The 18,625-nt window shown below is 28.6% G+C and overlaps 1 protein-coding gene across 2 annotated transcripts in view; it reads right to left on the bottom strand.

Annotated features, from left to right (window-relative positions):
• Positions 1 to 18,625, bottom strand: part of LOC100208059 (dynein intermediate chain 2, ciliary) — a 75,483-nt gene that overhangs the window by 48,272 nt on the left and 8,586 nt on the right. For both annotated transcript variants that reach the window (XM_065816883.1, XM_065816884.1), the window contains 6 exons: positions 10,071 to 10,148; positions 8,255 to 8,302; positions 7,827 to 7,955; positions 5,590 to 5,651; positions 5,156 to 5,205; positions 4,862 to 4,911 (listed from right to left, as the gene is read on the bottom strand). In XM_065816883.1, coding sequence (XP_065672955.1) covers positions 4,862 to 4,911; positions 5,156 to 5,205; positions 5,590 to 5,651; positions 7,827 to 7,955; positions 8,255 to 8,302; positions 10,071 to 10,148 — 417 coding nt within the window. The remainder of the gene's footprint in view (positions 1 to 4,861; positions 4,912 to 5,155; positions 5,206 to 5,589; positions 5,652 to 7,826; positions 7,956 to 8,254; positions 8,303 to 10,070; positions 10,149 to 18,625) is intronic.

Here is an 18,625-nt window from a genome sequence, read left to right on the forward strand (position 1 = left end):
AAATAACAATTCTATATTTGAAATCTATATTATTTTAGAAATTTTTATATAATTTCGCTTCATTTGAGTACCAGGTTAACATATTTTTGAAAAAATTTTTTTTTGAAAATATTAGGGACCCATTAAATATTCGAAGGTCTTGAACGACCACTTAAAATATTTTTTATTCAAAAAAATTTTAAATCTAGTGTTTTTGTATTAGATAGAACACATTAAGGGGGTCTCTGCATATATTTTTTAAAAATGTTGTTTTTTGGGACACCCGAATGTATGTATATATATATATATATATATATATATATATATATATATATATATATATATATATATATATATATATATATATTAGGGATATGACTTTTTAATTTTTTTTCAAATAAAATGTTTTCTGTATCATAAATCGATGAACTTTTACCTAAAATCATGAAAAAAGGCCCAAATAGCTTTCTGCAACAAAAAAAGGTCACCCCCAAAATAAAAATTTGATTTACCATTTTTATACATTCATTTTTGACCGATGTTTTAATCTTAAGCTTAATTCTCAGCTTAATTCTATTTATTTCATTATTTTGTTATGAATTTATAAATATAACGCCACACGTTACCATGGCAACGAAACGGCCGTGTGCCGGCAAATACTTGGAATTGTTATGTGATGACGTCATTGTGTTACCACGGTGATATAGACGACTGTAACAGACTGTAGAAGATTATAGAACTTAGTAGAACATTCTGGAAGCTCTAAATAATTATATAAGCGAGCTGCTGTCAGAGCTCAGTGTTGATAATGTGAATAGTTCTATGAAGTACTCTGCGTGTAACTGAGCTAATAAGGAACTACTGTAGCGAACTAAAGACGCTGTAAGTGTACGAAGTATAAGTAGTTGTAGCATTATCGTTAGGATACGGACTGGATTATCGAACTGTTATCAACATTGACTGGATTATTGAACTATAATTGGATTACTATACAGTTAAAGTATTTTATTAATTAAACGACTTTATTAAACGGATATTTACGCTCAGCTATCCGTAAAGTCGTAACAATATTATATGATGTCTCACAAGAAAAGTCATACCACAGTAACAAAGAACAAGAAGACTTGGACTAAAAATTTGGTGAGATTTCAAGAGTCACACAGAAGAAGAGGAAGCGTGGCTGTAGAAGAACATTCACTCGATGAAAAATCCAGAATACCACTTCAATTGCAGATCGTAGGAAGATACCAGTTTCTCGGAGCATATGTTAAAGGAAGAAAAGAACGAATAGACCAAATTTCTAAGGAAATTACAAAATTGTGGGACAATAAACTGAATTTTCCACGTGTGTCTGATCAAGTGATAAGAGCAAAGCTTATGAAGGTGCTGAAGGTCTATGATGAATGTGTCAAGCGTGGAAAATATGATGTTCTCAATGCATTATTTGACATCACGAAAGTGAATGGCCAGTGGTTATCCTCGGAAGATAAACGTCTATACCACCTACAAAAAGAAAGTAAAGGACAGGTGGGGTACTCAACAGGACAAGTGGCAAGTAAAGAAACCATTCACCCTTCCAAGAGAAGGAAAGTCCAGTCTGGAACAGCAATACCTTCCACATCACAAGTCCTGTCTACCACAGACAGTGGTACTGAATCTGAAAACTGCAAAAGTAAGAGTGAAGATGATGAAGACGACGACGGTGATAAAGACAATGATGAGGACACTCAGAAAAAAACTAGAAAGCACTACAAAAGTAAATTTGCTGTAAGTATGGTTACATCAAGTGGAGTTTCCACAAAGAAAGCTGCTAAAATATGCAATGTATTATCACAACAAGGTATTGATATTCCAACTCCAAGTCAATCAGCAATTTACAAGTCCATATTCAAAGAGGCAGGTAAATTAAAAAAAGAAATGATACAACAACTTAAAATGGAACAGTGGTCCTTACACTTTGACGGCAAACGAATAGATGATAAGGAATATCAGGTAGTTGTACTTCAGAATGAAAGAACTGACATGAAACTTGATGCACTGCGTTTAAAAGATGGCAAAGCTGAAACTGTTGCTGAAAAAATTGCCAAACTTATTGATGAATACAATTTGTGGAATTCAATTAAGATGATCATTACTGATACAACAAACGTCAATACTGGGAAGAGAAATGGAGTTGTTGTGAAGTTGCAACGTATGTTTAAATTAAAGGGTGTCACAATACCACAATTTATCGGTTGTCAGCATCACGTACTAGACAGGATTCTCCGTCTGGTGATGGACGAAGAACTTGGGGGTGATACCAAATCTCCAAACATTGAATACCCATTTGTGTCTGAACTGTTGAATAAGTATGATGAACTGAAGGATAAGTTTGTGAATGGAACTGTAGAAATTCTTGATAAATCAGGGTGGAGAGACGATATGAAGTTTTTGTACCATTTAACAAGAGTGTTTAGGTTCTATGAAGAACAAAGAAACTTCCCTCTGATTCACTTTCAGAACATTCCTAATATGAGCAATGCCAGATGGAACTCAAGAGCCATTCTCGCCATTCTGGCGTTCATTCTTATGCCTGAAGCGAGAAAGAATTTGGAGAAGGTTTGCAGGTTCATTTCATATGAGTGGGCAGAACATTGGTTTAGTAGTCAAAAGTACAATGACAATGACTTCAAGAATTTATCTGATGTATTGAAGCCTTACAAAAAGGCATTGCAGTCATTCAAAAATCACTGGAAGAAAGAGCCATCCGTCATCGACATACCACGAAGTAATCAGATAGCTGAACGTGCAATCAAGGTGATGCAAGACCTGTATGCTTCCTGCAGAAAGAAAGACAAACTGCAACTTCGATTCATTCTAAGTAATAAGCGCTAGACTCTTTATGAGACGTGAGCATCATGTGACCCATGTACTAAACACAGTAGGCCTATAGACACAGACAGTTATGTATATTGTTGTACTAGACGCTTTGATACTGTTAATTTTGTAATACTTGTATAATTATATATCACATAATGTTTTTTGTTATATCACAGTACATGTTGCATAAATAAATAAAATAACAACAGGAGTATGACTCTTACAACATCTTCAGCCTTTAATATTCATTTACTGTACAAAAGTGTACCTATTGAAAATTCGATTTTTTGGTTTTGGGGTGACCTTTTTTCAAAATATGTCAAAATGAAACATCTATTCGTTCTTTTTACATAAAAGTTCATTGAATTACGATACAGGCCTAGTAGGTTGCAAAAAAGTCATATCCCTAATATATATATATATATACAATGAAAAATGTATGTCAAACAAAATCTCAACTTCAAAAAAATTTTTTTATATATTTCTTTATATATATATATATATATAAATATATATTATATATGCTATATAATATATAATATATATTATATATTATATATAATATATATTATATATACAACAGACAGGTTTGACAATCATGTATATGATTGCCAACGTATAAATAAAAAAATAATGGAACCATTTTTACAGCTTTTTGTATTTCTGGAACTTAAAAGTGATAAAAATTTATTATCTTATGAAAGTCATTTGCATATACAAAAGCATGATACTTTTAACTAACACTTCCTGTTTTAAAAAATATTAGACAATGGTAACTAATAGCAACAATACATTAATTGATTAAAAAATACTTTTGTAACAAAAAATAAATAAATTTGTACATAACAGCACTTAAACTAACACTACTGAATGAACATTGAAAGGCCTCTAGTATGAAATATATTTTGTACTAATTTCTTACAAACCTTTAAAGAAATATATAAAAAAAATTTTTTTGAAGTTGAGATTTTGTTTGACATACATTTTTCATTGTATATATATATATATATATATATATATATATATATATATATATATATATATATATATATATATATATATATATATATATATATATATATATATATATATATATATATATATATATATATATATACACACACACACACAAATAAGTTAGATAAAAAAAACAACTTTTTTCATCTAACTTATTTGTGTGTCTAAAATAGCAGAAAAACAAAGTTTTCTGCTATTTAGAGCCCTAACCAGCCCTTAAATCAAGAACTAAAAAACTGTTTAAAAATACAATAAAACAATGGAGTGAGTTTTCCATCTAATATAGAAAAAACAACTTTACTAACCACCTGCGTCAAATTGAGAAAGAAGAAATCTGTTTTTATGTCTACACTTAGAAATATTCTCTCTCATTTTATTTAATACATTAGTACTTTTATAAGTTAGAATTTCATATTTTTTCAGTGAGACATAATTTACAAGATTTAGCTTATGGATTGTATGCTTTATAGTATCTAAGAGATTTCCACATTTTTATAGAGTTAAAAGTAGCTTTTTTCATAACTTACATACCTGCTTTGAGAGTTCAATGTCATTTTTGTATTTAGAGATGTTTAAAGATTTAATGTTAGCATACCTTATTTAAGAGGAATAAAAAAAGGTATCTCAGTTATTTCAATGTAGGATTTTTCAAAAATTAACTCTATGTAGTGTGACAGTCATAACACTTATTTTTTACCACTTCTGAACAAAACAACTTTACCAAACTTAATGCAGCTAATGGCATGATAAAAAAAATCAATTGGAGTGTGTATTTAACGCATATTGATGTTATTATATGCTGAGTTTCATAGTTTTTACTTGAAGTCTTACAAGCATTTTGATGTTTTTTTGTCGTATGGTCATAACCGTGATAGTCGTAACAAAAAATCCAATATGTGTGTACATGTGTGTGTAAATATAAACTTGAATATTTATATTTATACAAATACACATGTGTGGTAGCATAAATATATTTTACTAAAACTTTTGTTCCAATAAAACATACATTATCTTCATGTGTTTCATCATTCTCTTCGTGTATTGAGTGTTTGTCGTCTAAATGAAAAATAACTCAGTAAAACCCTTGCTTGTTTTAAACTCAGTAAAATCCTTGTTTATTTTAAATTCAGTAAAACTCTTGTTTATTTTAAACTTAGTAAAATCCATGTTTATTTTCAGTAAAATTCAGTAAAACTCAGTAAAATCCTTGTTCATTTTAAACTTAGTAAAATTGTTGTTTATTTTAAATTCAGTTAAATTCTTGTTTATTTTAAATTGCAATGCTTTAAAAAACTTTTACCTGATAAAGATTGCTTTTGAGCCTCCTCTGAATCTTTGTGTATAAGATTGCTAATAACAATAAAAATATTCTAAAAATATTTTATTATTCTTAATACTATTTTTATAAAGATTCATAATAATTATACTTGATTTAAAAATTTAGTAGACGTGTTATAAACCACACACTGGTGTTGTTAGACAAAAGCAATGATGAGAACCTGATGCTCTACCTGGTCTACCTACCAACCAATGCTTTACCTGGTCTAATGGTGGTTTAAGCAACCACAACAGTAATAAATTCTTAAAGGAAAAAAAAAACTACCCAATGCTTATTCTGGTTCAATAGTGGTTTTTAAAAACACAATGTTAATAATAAAAAAACCAAAATATATAAATAAATTCACATAAATAATAAAAAGGCCACAAATAAAAGCAAGAGAAATATATACACACCCTTCCATAGAGAAATGGAACACTATTTGTTCGACATTTGCTATTGGTTTATACTGCTTCTCCTAAATTGAAATAAAATGTAAACAAGATGAAAAGATTTTAGAATGATTAGCATAATTTTAAATTTTGCTATCACTAAACAAAAATTTATGAAACTGGCACACATTTTTTAGATTAGAAACCAGGAAAATTTTTATAATTGAAAACAAAAATTAAACCTTAACTTGTTCAAACTTTGATTTGAAAAATTTGTGCAACTTTTAAATGTTTATATATGTACATTCTTTACTATATTAAATTCCTTAAAGTTGAGGATGCAACTACATCCAAGAAGATTTTGCTTGATGAAAAGTAGAGAGGCATTGACTGAGTGATTCTTTTAAACTTTAAAAACAAAATTTTCAAATGCTAATTTTCTAAGAAGATTTATAAGTCTTAACTAACATTTGTCTTTTTTTGCATATGTACATTATTCTGAATACACTTAATAACAGGCATTAAAAAAGAGTATTCAGTACTTTAGTATAAATCACTTGAAAATTTTGCACATGGTAATATTTTAAATTTGTCATAAGACTGTCATACACTTGTCTCGCATACTCAATTAAATAGGGAAAAATAAAAGTATTGTAAAACTACTCCAAAGTGATGCTAATGATAAAAGTTTTATTCAGACACAGTGTAATTCTTAAAACAATTACTTACACTAAACGTAGATAAAACAAGAGACTTTTATTTCTATAATGTATGTAAAGAAGAAAAGATTTCTTTAAAATTACTAAATCTTTAACATTTTTTTAAAAATATATTTCTTTAACATTTTAGTAATTGCAAGCATTTTAAACTTATTAACAATTGATTATCTTCTAATTCTTCATTCTAGTAATTACTTTCTATTTCATTTCTAATTGTTATTTTTATATATATTTGTCACGGTTGTGTAGATCCTTTTTTAATGGGGCTCATCAATAAGGCAAAATGTGGCTTTTCCTTGCTCCATCCATTAATTTTGTATATGTATATAATGTGCCATAATTTTTGTAATGCAATTACTTGCTCTGGCCATAATTATATGTATAATTATATGTAATGCAATTACTTTCTCTTAATTATATGTATATGCATTGTAAAAATTCTTTAACAATGAAATCAACAACACAAAAAAATATATTTTTTGACATTACTTTTTATTTTATTTTTGTTTACAACATCATTAAAAAAATGAATTGTTTTCTTTTTGCCATATATAGTTTCATGTAATATTATAGTTAAAAACTTACAGAAGTCAAACTCTTTTTTTAACAAGGGGACAGGTAAGGGTAGAAGGGGGTAGAAACTTTATACAGAAAATTGAAAAGATCTGAACAAAATTGAGTATAACTTTTTACCAATCCATTTACAAATTTTAAAGTTCTTTTAAATAACTTCTTAATGCCAAATTTAATGAATTTTGTTTAAATATTCTTAAAATAAAAAGCTAAAACTGTTACATTTATTTTTAACTGTTTATTATTATTATTAATTTTTATCATTTTGATAGTATGTTTAAAATTAACAATAAAATCTTCACGATTAACTACAAAAACAACCTGTTAAATAGTACAGTGAATATTTAATAGTAAAACAATATTTATTTAACTCACTTATTAAAAACATTTAGAAACAAATGTTTACAAATGCAAATTTGTAGACAACAAGTCTTTACTCCATCTAAGCAAGTAAATAAATTTTGGAACAAGTCACACTTAGCAGTTAATAAAAGAAAGGTTATTTTCAAATACAACTTTGTCTATCATTATTATCCTAGCTTTAAACACAGCTAAGCATTTTAATGCAGCAAAACAAACAAAGTTTGTCAGTACTTTTAAATTCCTCTTAAAACTACACTACTTCACAGCTGTTAATGGAGTATGCTAACTCAAGAGTGACAAAGTAAAGAAAAATAGATATGGAGTATGCTAACTCAAGAGTGACAAAGTAAAGAAAAATAGATATGATTAGCTATTAACTAGTTTTTTACATAATTTTAATTTTTTTTTCTTTATAAACAAATTTAACTCAGGATGTAAAGCGTATTTGAAATGCTTAATAATCATTAATATAAAGTGTTTTTAATTAAGAATACCCTTATCCAAGTTAAAGTTTATAATAAAACTAAAATTAAAAATTTTTAACTTCAATCAGGAATTTTTTACCAGCAATAATTTGTTTAAAAAATAATAATAATAAAAATATACCTTAAAATTAAACCGAATTATGTTGTCAGGTGCATGAGGATTATTTGCAGTTAATATCCTTGTAAACTCTTCTTTTAGTTCAGCTTCAGTCAACACAAGTTGGTTTTCAGGTTTCATTAACTGTTTTGGCTAAATTTCAAATTCAAGATGATAAAGTAATGCTGAATCTTCCATCATAGTTTATATTTTCGAATAACAGATAAATATAAAACTTAAAACTAAGTATACTATATAAACAAATTAATTCGTTTCTGTACTTTTAAATCTGATCTGTTTAATTTTAATTTAATATATTAATTTTATCTATTTTAATCTATCTATAATAACCAAATTAAAATGTCTATAATGAATATATAACATAATAAGTTTAATTTTCTTTTAAAAAAGACTATGATAGAAAAAACAATAATAACATTAAAAAGAAGTACCTGAAGCCATTCATCCAATTCGTCAATGTGTGTCAAGTCATCCTCATCCTAAAAAATAGAAAAATAGAACTAAACATTCAATGTTAAACATTTTAATGTTATATCAATAATTAAACTAGTGTTAAAACACTTACAATCTTACAATCAAGATGTTCGAGGTTCAAATGCACCTTATGCCTCTTTAAGTTCTGTGCTCAAATTGCTTCTCCTTGCAGCAATCTTATTTAACAAATTCCTTCTCTTTGCAGCAGTCTTACATAACAAGATTAGTGCTTTCAAGTTAAGGGTTGAGAGATGCAAATTAAAAAAAAAAAAATAAGTAACCTTCTTGACTGCATAGTTGTGTCATCAGAAAATAAAGCCAGTCTCATGTTATCAGGAAAGTTATTAATATAGATGAGGAACTAAATGTTTAAACTTTGTGGTACTCCAGAGGTTACTAGAAATGAAAGAGAGTGTTGGTCATCAAGAACAACTTTAGTACTGTGGTTAGAAAGAAAAAATTTAATAAATTTTAAAACATTCACAAAAACAGGCAAGGAAAAAAGATTAGGGAAAAGAACAAGATACTAGAATTTATTGAAAACCTATGATATTTCAAGAGAAATAGCCCTTGTCTCGCTGATTTACTGCTTGTCTCACTGCTTTCATCTAATACATAAGTGAACATTTTTGTTATAATGGTTAACAAGTCAGCAGTAGAACAAGAGGATTGAAATCTGCATTGAATTTCAGAGAGCAAGTTGTTAGACTTAAGATAGACGAAGTTTTTAAAGTAACAAAATTAATAGTAAGAAGACTGATTGGCCAATAGTTAATAATGAGTCAGAGAGAGTTGGGTCAGAGCAATCTCCAGAGTTTTTAAAAATCAATCTTTATTGAGCACTTCTTTAATAATTTAGAAATTAATTAGATAAATTAAGAGAGTTCTAGAAAACACTTTTTAAAGATAGTGCAAGGAATGCTGTCCTGGCTGTAGAGAAGTTTAAGTGATAAAAAACTTTTTTTGTAAAAAAAGTAAAATTTAAAATTGACTTTTTTACAAGATAAGCTAATATGAATTACAGTGGATGCTTTTGAATTAAAAAAAATCTTTTAAAAAATAATATCTGTTAGTGATTTTCTTGAAATGCCTTAAGAGTTGATTTTAGAAAAATGATTCAATGACTTCATATTTTGATCTTTTTTTTAGTTGGTTATTGGATAACTGTTTCCTGTGATTTTATTTTAACAGTCTCATAATAAATGGTGATAAAGCTGACATTTTTTCTGCTTTAAGGTTAAAACTGCTGCTTGAACACATAGTTGTTACAGCCACAACGATAAAACATGTTTTGAAAGTGATGTTTGAACTCAACTGAAAATGATGTTTGAACTCCAAAAAAATTTTATGAGCACTTTTTTAATAATTCAATTTATTTTCAATTTATTAGCTGCAATTTAATTTAATTGCATATAACAGAAACATGACTTTAATTCTCATTTTGAGTGAAGAAATTGTCACACCAAATAGGGACTTCTGATCAAAACTTAATTTTGACCAAAACTAGATATCCATTTTGAAAAAAAAAAGTACAAATTTCCTAATCAACTTGAGTTTTGCTCTTGTATAATCATTTGAATACTGTATATAAATTGAATGTAAAAATGGGCAATTAACTGCTTTTGACAATACTATAAACATTGGATTTAAATGGTTTGGATCTATGATTTTGGTATTATTCTTAGTAAAATTATAATTATGTTTATTGGTAATAAAAATAAAAAAAAGACAAAATAAAAATGAAAATATCAATATAATATTATTTAAACACACCTTTTTTCTTTTTATCTTTGTTGCATCGTTTTTTTCTTGAGATCTTATGTTAGAAAGAGAAGTCACAGTTTTTTTTTCCTAAAAGTGTTAAAGAGTTAAGTTAGAAAGTGGAGAGAAAAAATATCAAATTAGTGAATTTGTAGAATGTTACTGTTCCTAGCATATTCTAACATTAGAGCTGAGTTAGCTTTAATGCTCAAATATGCTACAAACAAAAGCAAAAATTGTGTTGTTGACAGGAATTAACAACCTTATAAAAAAAAATTTCAACTACTTCTGAATTTTTTATTTTTATTTTGTTACTGTTACTGTACTCTACATACATCGACTGACAAATAGTTAGAACATACATGGAATGCTGCTACATCAACTGACAAATAGATAGAATGTTTGAAGACTGCTGCTACATCAGGGCTTTGCAGCAGAAGCAATAAAACTGGCTCCAGGGTTTCACCTTTAAACTTTCTTTTTCTCACCGGTCATGACAGTCATCCATGAAACTTGTATTAAAAGTGTTTTTATTTTAAAAATTTATTTTGGTCACACTTCTCAATTTTTTCTTTTTTATCAAGCTCTTTTTCAAACTTGTCTAATTCTTCATCAGAATTAGATTTACCTAAAACCAAATAAAGTGCTGTAGATGATGAATAAAGTGTAGATGATTCAGCTGTTTTTCTTATTTTTTTATCTCTTTTATAAGTTATTTTCTGCTATTGCTTTTAGACTTGTTTTTCTCATGTATCTGATTCTTTTTTAACAATATTCTACAACTAACATCAACATAAACTGTGGCTAGAAATTTATTACAAATTTCTTAGTTTCTTCACAACATACCGGACCTTTGTCAAAAGTTGGGTAGAGTATGTTTCTTTTAAAGCATCACTAGTGTAAACAATGCAGCACATCAACTCAATCTTAGTATGTTTACACCCTTTTTGGAGAACTTAGGTTAGATTTTTTTTTCCCAAACTTCTGCACTTTCTTTCTCATTTACATCCTGTCATTAATGCTTCTCATGTTTCTCATCAATGTTTTAAATTAACTTTTAAACTCATATGCAGCAATATAAACTGCATGACATTTTACAAAAAACAATTTTATCAAAATTAATTTAAAAAAAAAATGCTATCAATTTTTTGAATGTATACAAAAACAACTTTATATACATCAGCTCAAGTATAATTTATAAAATATTAAATTTCTAAGTACTTCAAGGTGAGCATCAAATACTTAACACTCAATCTATACATATAATATCAATATCATAGTAAAACATAGTTTATTTAGAAATCATAAAACTTTATTATTAATCACAGTTTAATTGAAAAAAACATTTTTTTAATATAAAAATCACTTAATAGTACTTAGGAATCCTTTTAGCAAAAAGTACTCATTCTTTGATCTTCCAAATTATCAAAAAGAGGAGCTAGCTTGGAGCCTGCTCCAGAGCCAGTTCCACCTTGAAATATTTCAGCTCCAGCTCCGGCTCAACTCCTTGTAAAAACACCAACTCCAAATAGCTTTGGCTCCAGCTCTGGAGCAGCTCCAAAGCCCTGTGCTACATTGACTGACAATTGGGTTGAACATGCTAGGAGTACTGCTACATCAACAATCTTATAGGTACCATAAAAGAGTGCCGCTACAATGAATAAGGGTTTGGGCTGGGGTAGCAAACTTTTCATACATAATTCTTTTCTTTTCTTCCTCTTTTTCTGAAAAAGTTGTATGCTATAAGGATAAACAAAAAGAGTAACCAATTGCTGACCTATATACTCTATGGTGTATATATGTAAATATATATATATATATATATATATATATATATATATATATATATATATATATATGTTTATTAGGGTGTCCAAAAACCTGAACCCCCCTACCCCTCAAAATAAAAAAGATTCCTCATGGCTCTATGTTACTGCACACAAAATTTCAGCTCAATTGAACAAATTTTAAAGTTTAATGACCCCAAGGTCATTGAAGTTTTGAAATTAATGTAAAAACAACACGCACATGGCATACAGTTATATACTTCAACCAGATTCTGAAAGGTGAATAATTTTAATCTATGCCATTAAAGCATAGATAAAAACTTATGTGCTCCGTTAATTTATAAAATTATAAGTTTACAAACGAAAAGAATACAAATTATAAAAAAATTACAATTTTACTTCACTATTTCTTAATACCAATAATGCTATTGCATTGATCTTGTCAATTAGTTAAAAATAGATTGTTTCGATTATACTTAGGAAAGTCGATCCAATGTTTCTCAACTACTTAGAGCAGATAATGCTTATGTTCCTTGTTTCTAGTGAGTATCTCATTAAACGCCTGAATTAACGCAACTCTATGTTCAGTGCAGTCATTCACACATGCCAAGTTTTTCACAGCAGCTTCCATGAGTTTGAATGACTCTGACTCAGGCTAGCTTTAAATTGGGAGATCAAGGAAACTGTCATCTACGCCTGCAGTTCTGTAGAATGCTCGAGAGATCTGTGAATACGCATGGAAAGGTTTTGATTAGATGCTGCTCTCTATAACTTTCATCTTTGCCACCAGCTGATTCTTTTCATCACATGATAGATGAAGGGAGAAAAGAGTGAGAGTGGAAAGCTCCGGGCTTAAGTACCATGAGTGGCACAACATCATGCGACCACAGCTCTTCAAAGCAACGTCATCATAATCATTCAGGCGTTAAGAAGAGAAAGAGAAGCTCCATCTTCATTGAGTAAATATTCTAAGCCATCCACCAGGCTTGGTGCAGGGCACCAGGTTTTCATATTATTAGTTTTATGTCAAGACCAATAATCAGTGCGGCAAGATGTAGAAACCTTTTATAGTCTTTTTGAGAGTACTTGACCTGATAGTTTTCATGAATGAATGAATAACAAATTCTGATGCATCTATATAAATAGGTCATGTGACAGCAGATACTTTCTAAATAAACTTGGTTGTGTTTAAAAAAACACAAAGGGCATTTGAGTGCCCAATATTGAGCTTCAAAAACCCTGCCAAAGTATGCCATTGTACGCCATGTACATGCTATTTTTGCCTAAATTTCAAAACTTTGATGAACTTAAGGGACCTCAAAACTCAATTGACCTGAGCTTTTTTTTGCAGTATCATAGTGTCAAAAAGAATCTTTTTGGGGGTGCCATCTAAGACTTTCAACAACAACAAAAAATCCTATATATTATTTCACCCACACTCCCCTAGTGTGGTTTATGGCAGCAATGTACAGCTCTTGCAAAAGTATAATTGTTTTGTATAAAAAAAATAATTCAAAAATAAATTTAATAACAATATAGTCAAGTTTGCAAAGTTATTTATAAAAGAAAAGCATTATCATTTTTATATATATGTGTGTATATATATATATATATATATATATATATATATATATATATATATATATATATATATATATATATATATATATATATATATATATATATATATATATACAATTCTTTCAAACTTATCAGGCATTTTTTTATTTTAGATTGTATTGTCAGATAAATTAACAACTACTGTATCGGATAATAGAGTCCAGACAGTCAGAAGAAGGCCTCGAGAGGAGTTTAAGCTTGAGTATCTTAAGAAAACATTAGAGCTCCCCACTAAGATTATGATATGGGGAGCGATATTTATCTCTGGAACAAGCCATCTACATATTGTGGAAAAAATTATGATCCAGAGAAAATACATAGAGGTGTTCGAGAATTGTTTGGTTCCTCAAGTCAGAGACTGGTTCACCAATAAGGACTTTACATTTTAAACAGGATTGCGCTCCATGCCATACAGGCAAGTTGTCAATGATATGGTTCCGAGACAATGGAATCTCTGCACTTAAATGGCCTACGAATTCACCGGATATGAACCCAATTAGGAATTTATGGGACATTTTGAAGGGCAAAATACACAAAGTTTCTAATTACTACAAAATAGAGAGGTTATAGAGAGGTTAATCCATGTCTAGTTCCACAACAAAACAATCACCAAATTATGTCATGATTTAATCATAGGCATGTCCAAGAGAGTGAGAGCATTAAAAGCTGCCAAAGGTGGTCAAATTAAGTATTAAAAACTTTAACATACCTGGAATATATAATCTTTAACTGTTTATTTTTATGTTATAATCATTTTTGAAGTAAAAAACTTAATTATTATTTAAAATATCCATATATATTGCCTATATAGTGCCTTGAATAAATACTAGATAAAATAGTTTAAAAAATAAACTGGTAAAAAAGCCATTTTTCATAAAAGTTGAACAAACAAACAAAAAGCTTCATTGCATTTTAAAAATTTTTTTCCAAAAAGACTCGAGTGTGAAAGTGCTGGCTAAACGGAGAAGACTGGACCCAAGGTTTGCCATTAAAACCATCAAAAAGATATGGAAAGGTTTGGAGTATATTTTTTAAATTGCAACAAAACTTTTTGTTCGTTTGTTCAACTTTTATAAAAAATGGCTTTTTTACCAGTTTATTTTTTAAATTATTGTATCTGGTATTTATTCAAGGCACTATTTTTGATGTTTTTATTTTAATTTAAATAGCAAAAAAAAATTAAATTTTTTAAATCGCGCAGGCGAACTTAAAAATGACCATCTTGCCAGCACTTTTTTGTGTACTGGCATTAATTTCAAATGGAGAAGACTGTGGGTCCATCTTGACATTGAACTTGCTATACTATTCATATTGGTTCAGTGAAACCAACATTTGAATTGGTGGGTTCATCCAGAGCGACAATAATGTGCCTCAAAGGAAGCTCATTGCAATGTAGCATACAAATACACCAGAAACACTTTCTACCCAACAATTGTTCAAGATTTGTCAACAAAACTCCATCTTTCCCTAAACCAGTTACAGTGATTGTTGAAATCTCCTATTACTTCTAGAGTTTTATGTACTCCCCAAAAAACCATCCAATTAAATAGTCCAATAGCTGCTTATTTAACAGGCTTATTGGGAGGTATTGCCTTCATTGGTGTAAAGTGTGTAATATAGTGACTGTCAGGTTCAGAAGTAACACTAATGTGTTCTTCTTTCACAACCCTTTGGTGAAACTGTTTCCTACATGGTTGTGCTTTAAAACTCTGGTAAAATCTTTTCTGCCATCAGCAAACATACCTTTGATAGATTGTAATTGAATCATTATTTCTTCAGATGTCTTTGGTTTAGTTATTACTGCTTTCCTAGTTTTAACAACTATTTTGGAATCTACAGCCAAATTAGACATTCCTGGTGTTAAAAAGTTACTTAGAATAAGGTCTTGAAGAAAAGCTGAAACTACTGCTAATGTTGCAGCTGTTGAAATATCAAATCTCAAAGAACCTTCAGCACTATTACTAACAGACATAAAATTTAGTTTCCAGTTATCAGTTGAAGCAGGTTCATTGTCCATTTCTATTCTATTTGAATTATCATCACTTATGAAAGACTCAACAAGATCTTTATTCTTTGAAGTTTCTTCCCCTTCTTTTTTTCTAATTTTTTTTTTTCTAGACTTGACTTTCTTTTCAGCTTCCTCTTTTCTAAAGAAACCTGTCTAGCTGTTTCCTTAGTATCTTTACAAATAATTTGATATTTTGATAGTGACCCAGTTTTTTCTCTTTCAGCTTTTAACCAAAAAAGTTCACTTTTTGGAATCTTTTTTTCCCTAGGATAGGTACACTGAAAACATGCAAAGTCTAGACAACTAATCAATTTTGAGCACTTTTGATTACGTAAAGTTATTTCACGTTTACAAAATGAAATGTCAAGCAATTGATCTAATTTGATTTTCCAGGTAGAAACAATTTTTTAGGGTGCTTTTCCTCTAGAAATATCACTAAACTTATTCCAGACTAAATCTATTTTCTGTACCAAAGATATCTTGTTTATAACCACAGGAAACTTGAAAAGAGCATTTGATCTTGTCCACTGTTTAAGAACCAAGTCTGCTAATTGTACACTAAGTTCTCTTACAAAAATCAGCCTCCTTAAAAATAAAACAATTAATAAAAGGTTTGGCTTAGTGAATACAAGTAAATATAAACAATATTTCTGCAATCTTTAAATGTTTTCATTACATACTTGTCAATATCTTTTTCAATGAGCAAACATTCTTGTATTAAAAGACCTACCTTTCTCAGGATATCTCTAATAGTAGGCACTCTTTTATCCAGATTGAATTTAGTAATTTTAGAAGCACTCATTCTTCCTGTTAATATTAAATAAGTACTTGGAAATAACAAAATTGGAAATCAACCAAACCAGCAGTAAAGTACTTTTGTACTGCGTATTCATGTATGGGGTACATGAATACACCATACAGAAGTAATTTATTTCCAGTTATATTGATTGCTAGTATAAATAAATGAAAACATATGTTTAAATACAAAAATATTTCAGAATATGATGTATTGTATTCTTTCCAGAGTACATACAGAGGTGTGCATTGTGTACATTGTATGCAAAGTACACTTTTGTACTAATGTATTGGGGGGCCTAATCATCAACTACTAAAAAAAGGGCAATGATTGTTGTTTCATTGTTTAGGTAAAAAAGGCAAAAGCTCCAACAACAAGAAGTTCTGCCAGTTTCTGGAGAAGAAAAGTTACTTGGGGTATCCCAAAATCATAAGGGAGAACAGGTGAGGAGCAAGCTAGTGCCTGCCTATATTATTAGATAATTGGCATCTCAAAGACAAAATACATGGGCTTGTGTTTGATACAACAGCCTCAAACACTGGCTTAAAATCTGGAGCTTGCACAATTATTGAAAAAACTCTCAAGAAAGACCTTGAGTGGATAGCATGTTGCCACCATGTTTTTGAAGTTATACTTTGCAGTGTATTTGCATCCACATATCTTGGAGCTACCACTGGACCTGATGTAGATTTATACAAACAATTTCAAAAAGAATTGCCAACATTTAACCAAACCAAATATGATGCTGCTGATGAAATGCTATTCAGTGGATCCATGACTGATCTCCGCAATAAAATGGTTGTATACTACAAAGAAGCTGTAAAAAGCCATCACCAACGCCCAGAAAAAAAAAAACCCTGCCAAGACTATGACGTGCTTCTACAATTGTGCCTCATCTTTCTTGGTGATTACCCAAAAGAAGAAGTGCAATTTCTAGCACCTGGAGCCATGCACCACGCCAGGTGGAACGCAAAGGGCATCTGCTCCATCAAAATCTTTCTTTTCAAGAATCAAGTGACTTTCACTGCTCATGAAAGAAAAGCTTTGACCAACATCAGCCTGTTTGTTGCTCTAGTCTATGGAAAATTTTGGCATGAAGCTTGCTTGGCAGAAAGAGTCCCATAAAATGACTTGAGACTGTTGAGACTTTAGAATGATTATACCTGCAACAATTTTGTTAGAGATGCAGCAATGACAGCCTTCAAAAGACACCTCTGGCATTTTTCAGAACATTTGATTGGCTTGGTTTTTTTCGACCACTCTTTGATAACGAAAGACAAAAAGCAAAAGCAATACCTCTTGCGGGTTGTCAGCACTCATCAGAAAGCCTTTCTGAAGCCATCAAAGCGTCTGTTGAAAAAAATCTCGAAATAAACAATGCATTACATTACAATATGTGAATAAAGTTCAGAATAACTAGAACCTCTTTAGATCATGATATTTTATTTCATTTTTGTTTTATAACAATTTTCTTACTGAAGAAACTAAATTTTCAATTATTTCTTGTTTCTTCCATCGCAACAACATTTATTGTTCAAAACTGCGTCACCCCTAGTTATATTTAAAAATTTTTTAAAATTGGCCAAAATGGTCCATATGGGAAATAGAACAAAAGCAAATGTGATCCGACTTAACTTTCCACCTTTCAATTTTTTTAGACCACTCTAATATATATATATATATATATATATATATATATATATATATATATATATATATATATATATATATATATATATATTTATATATATATATATATATATATATATATATATATATATATATATATATATATATATATATGTATATATATATATACATATATTTATATATATATATGTAATATATATATTAAATATATATATACATACATACAGATATATACATATAGATATATACATATATATATGTATATATATATATGTAGTATATATATATATATATATATATATATTTATATATGTATATATTTTACATATATATATATATATATATATATATATATATATATATATATATATATATATATATATATTACATATATATATATACATATATATATAGATATACATATATATAGGTATATATATATATATATATATATATATATGTATATATATATAATATATATATATGTATATATATATAATATATATATATGTATATATATAATATATATATATATATATATATATATATATATATGTATATATATATAATATATATATATGTATATAAATAATATATATATATATATATATATATATATATATATATATGTATATATATATAATATATATATATATACATATATATATATATAATTATATAAATTTGTCTCTATTTGAGCAAAATA

The sequence above is a fragment of the Hydra vulgaris genome, chromosome 13, assembly GCF_038396675.1.
Source record: "Hydra vulgaris chromosome 13, alternate assembly HydraT2T_AEP".
NCBI classification, from domain to species: domain Eukaryota; kingdom Metazoa; phylum Cnidaria; class Hydrozoa; order Anthoathecata; family Hydridae; genus Hydra; species Hydra vulgaris.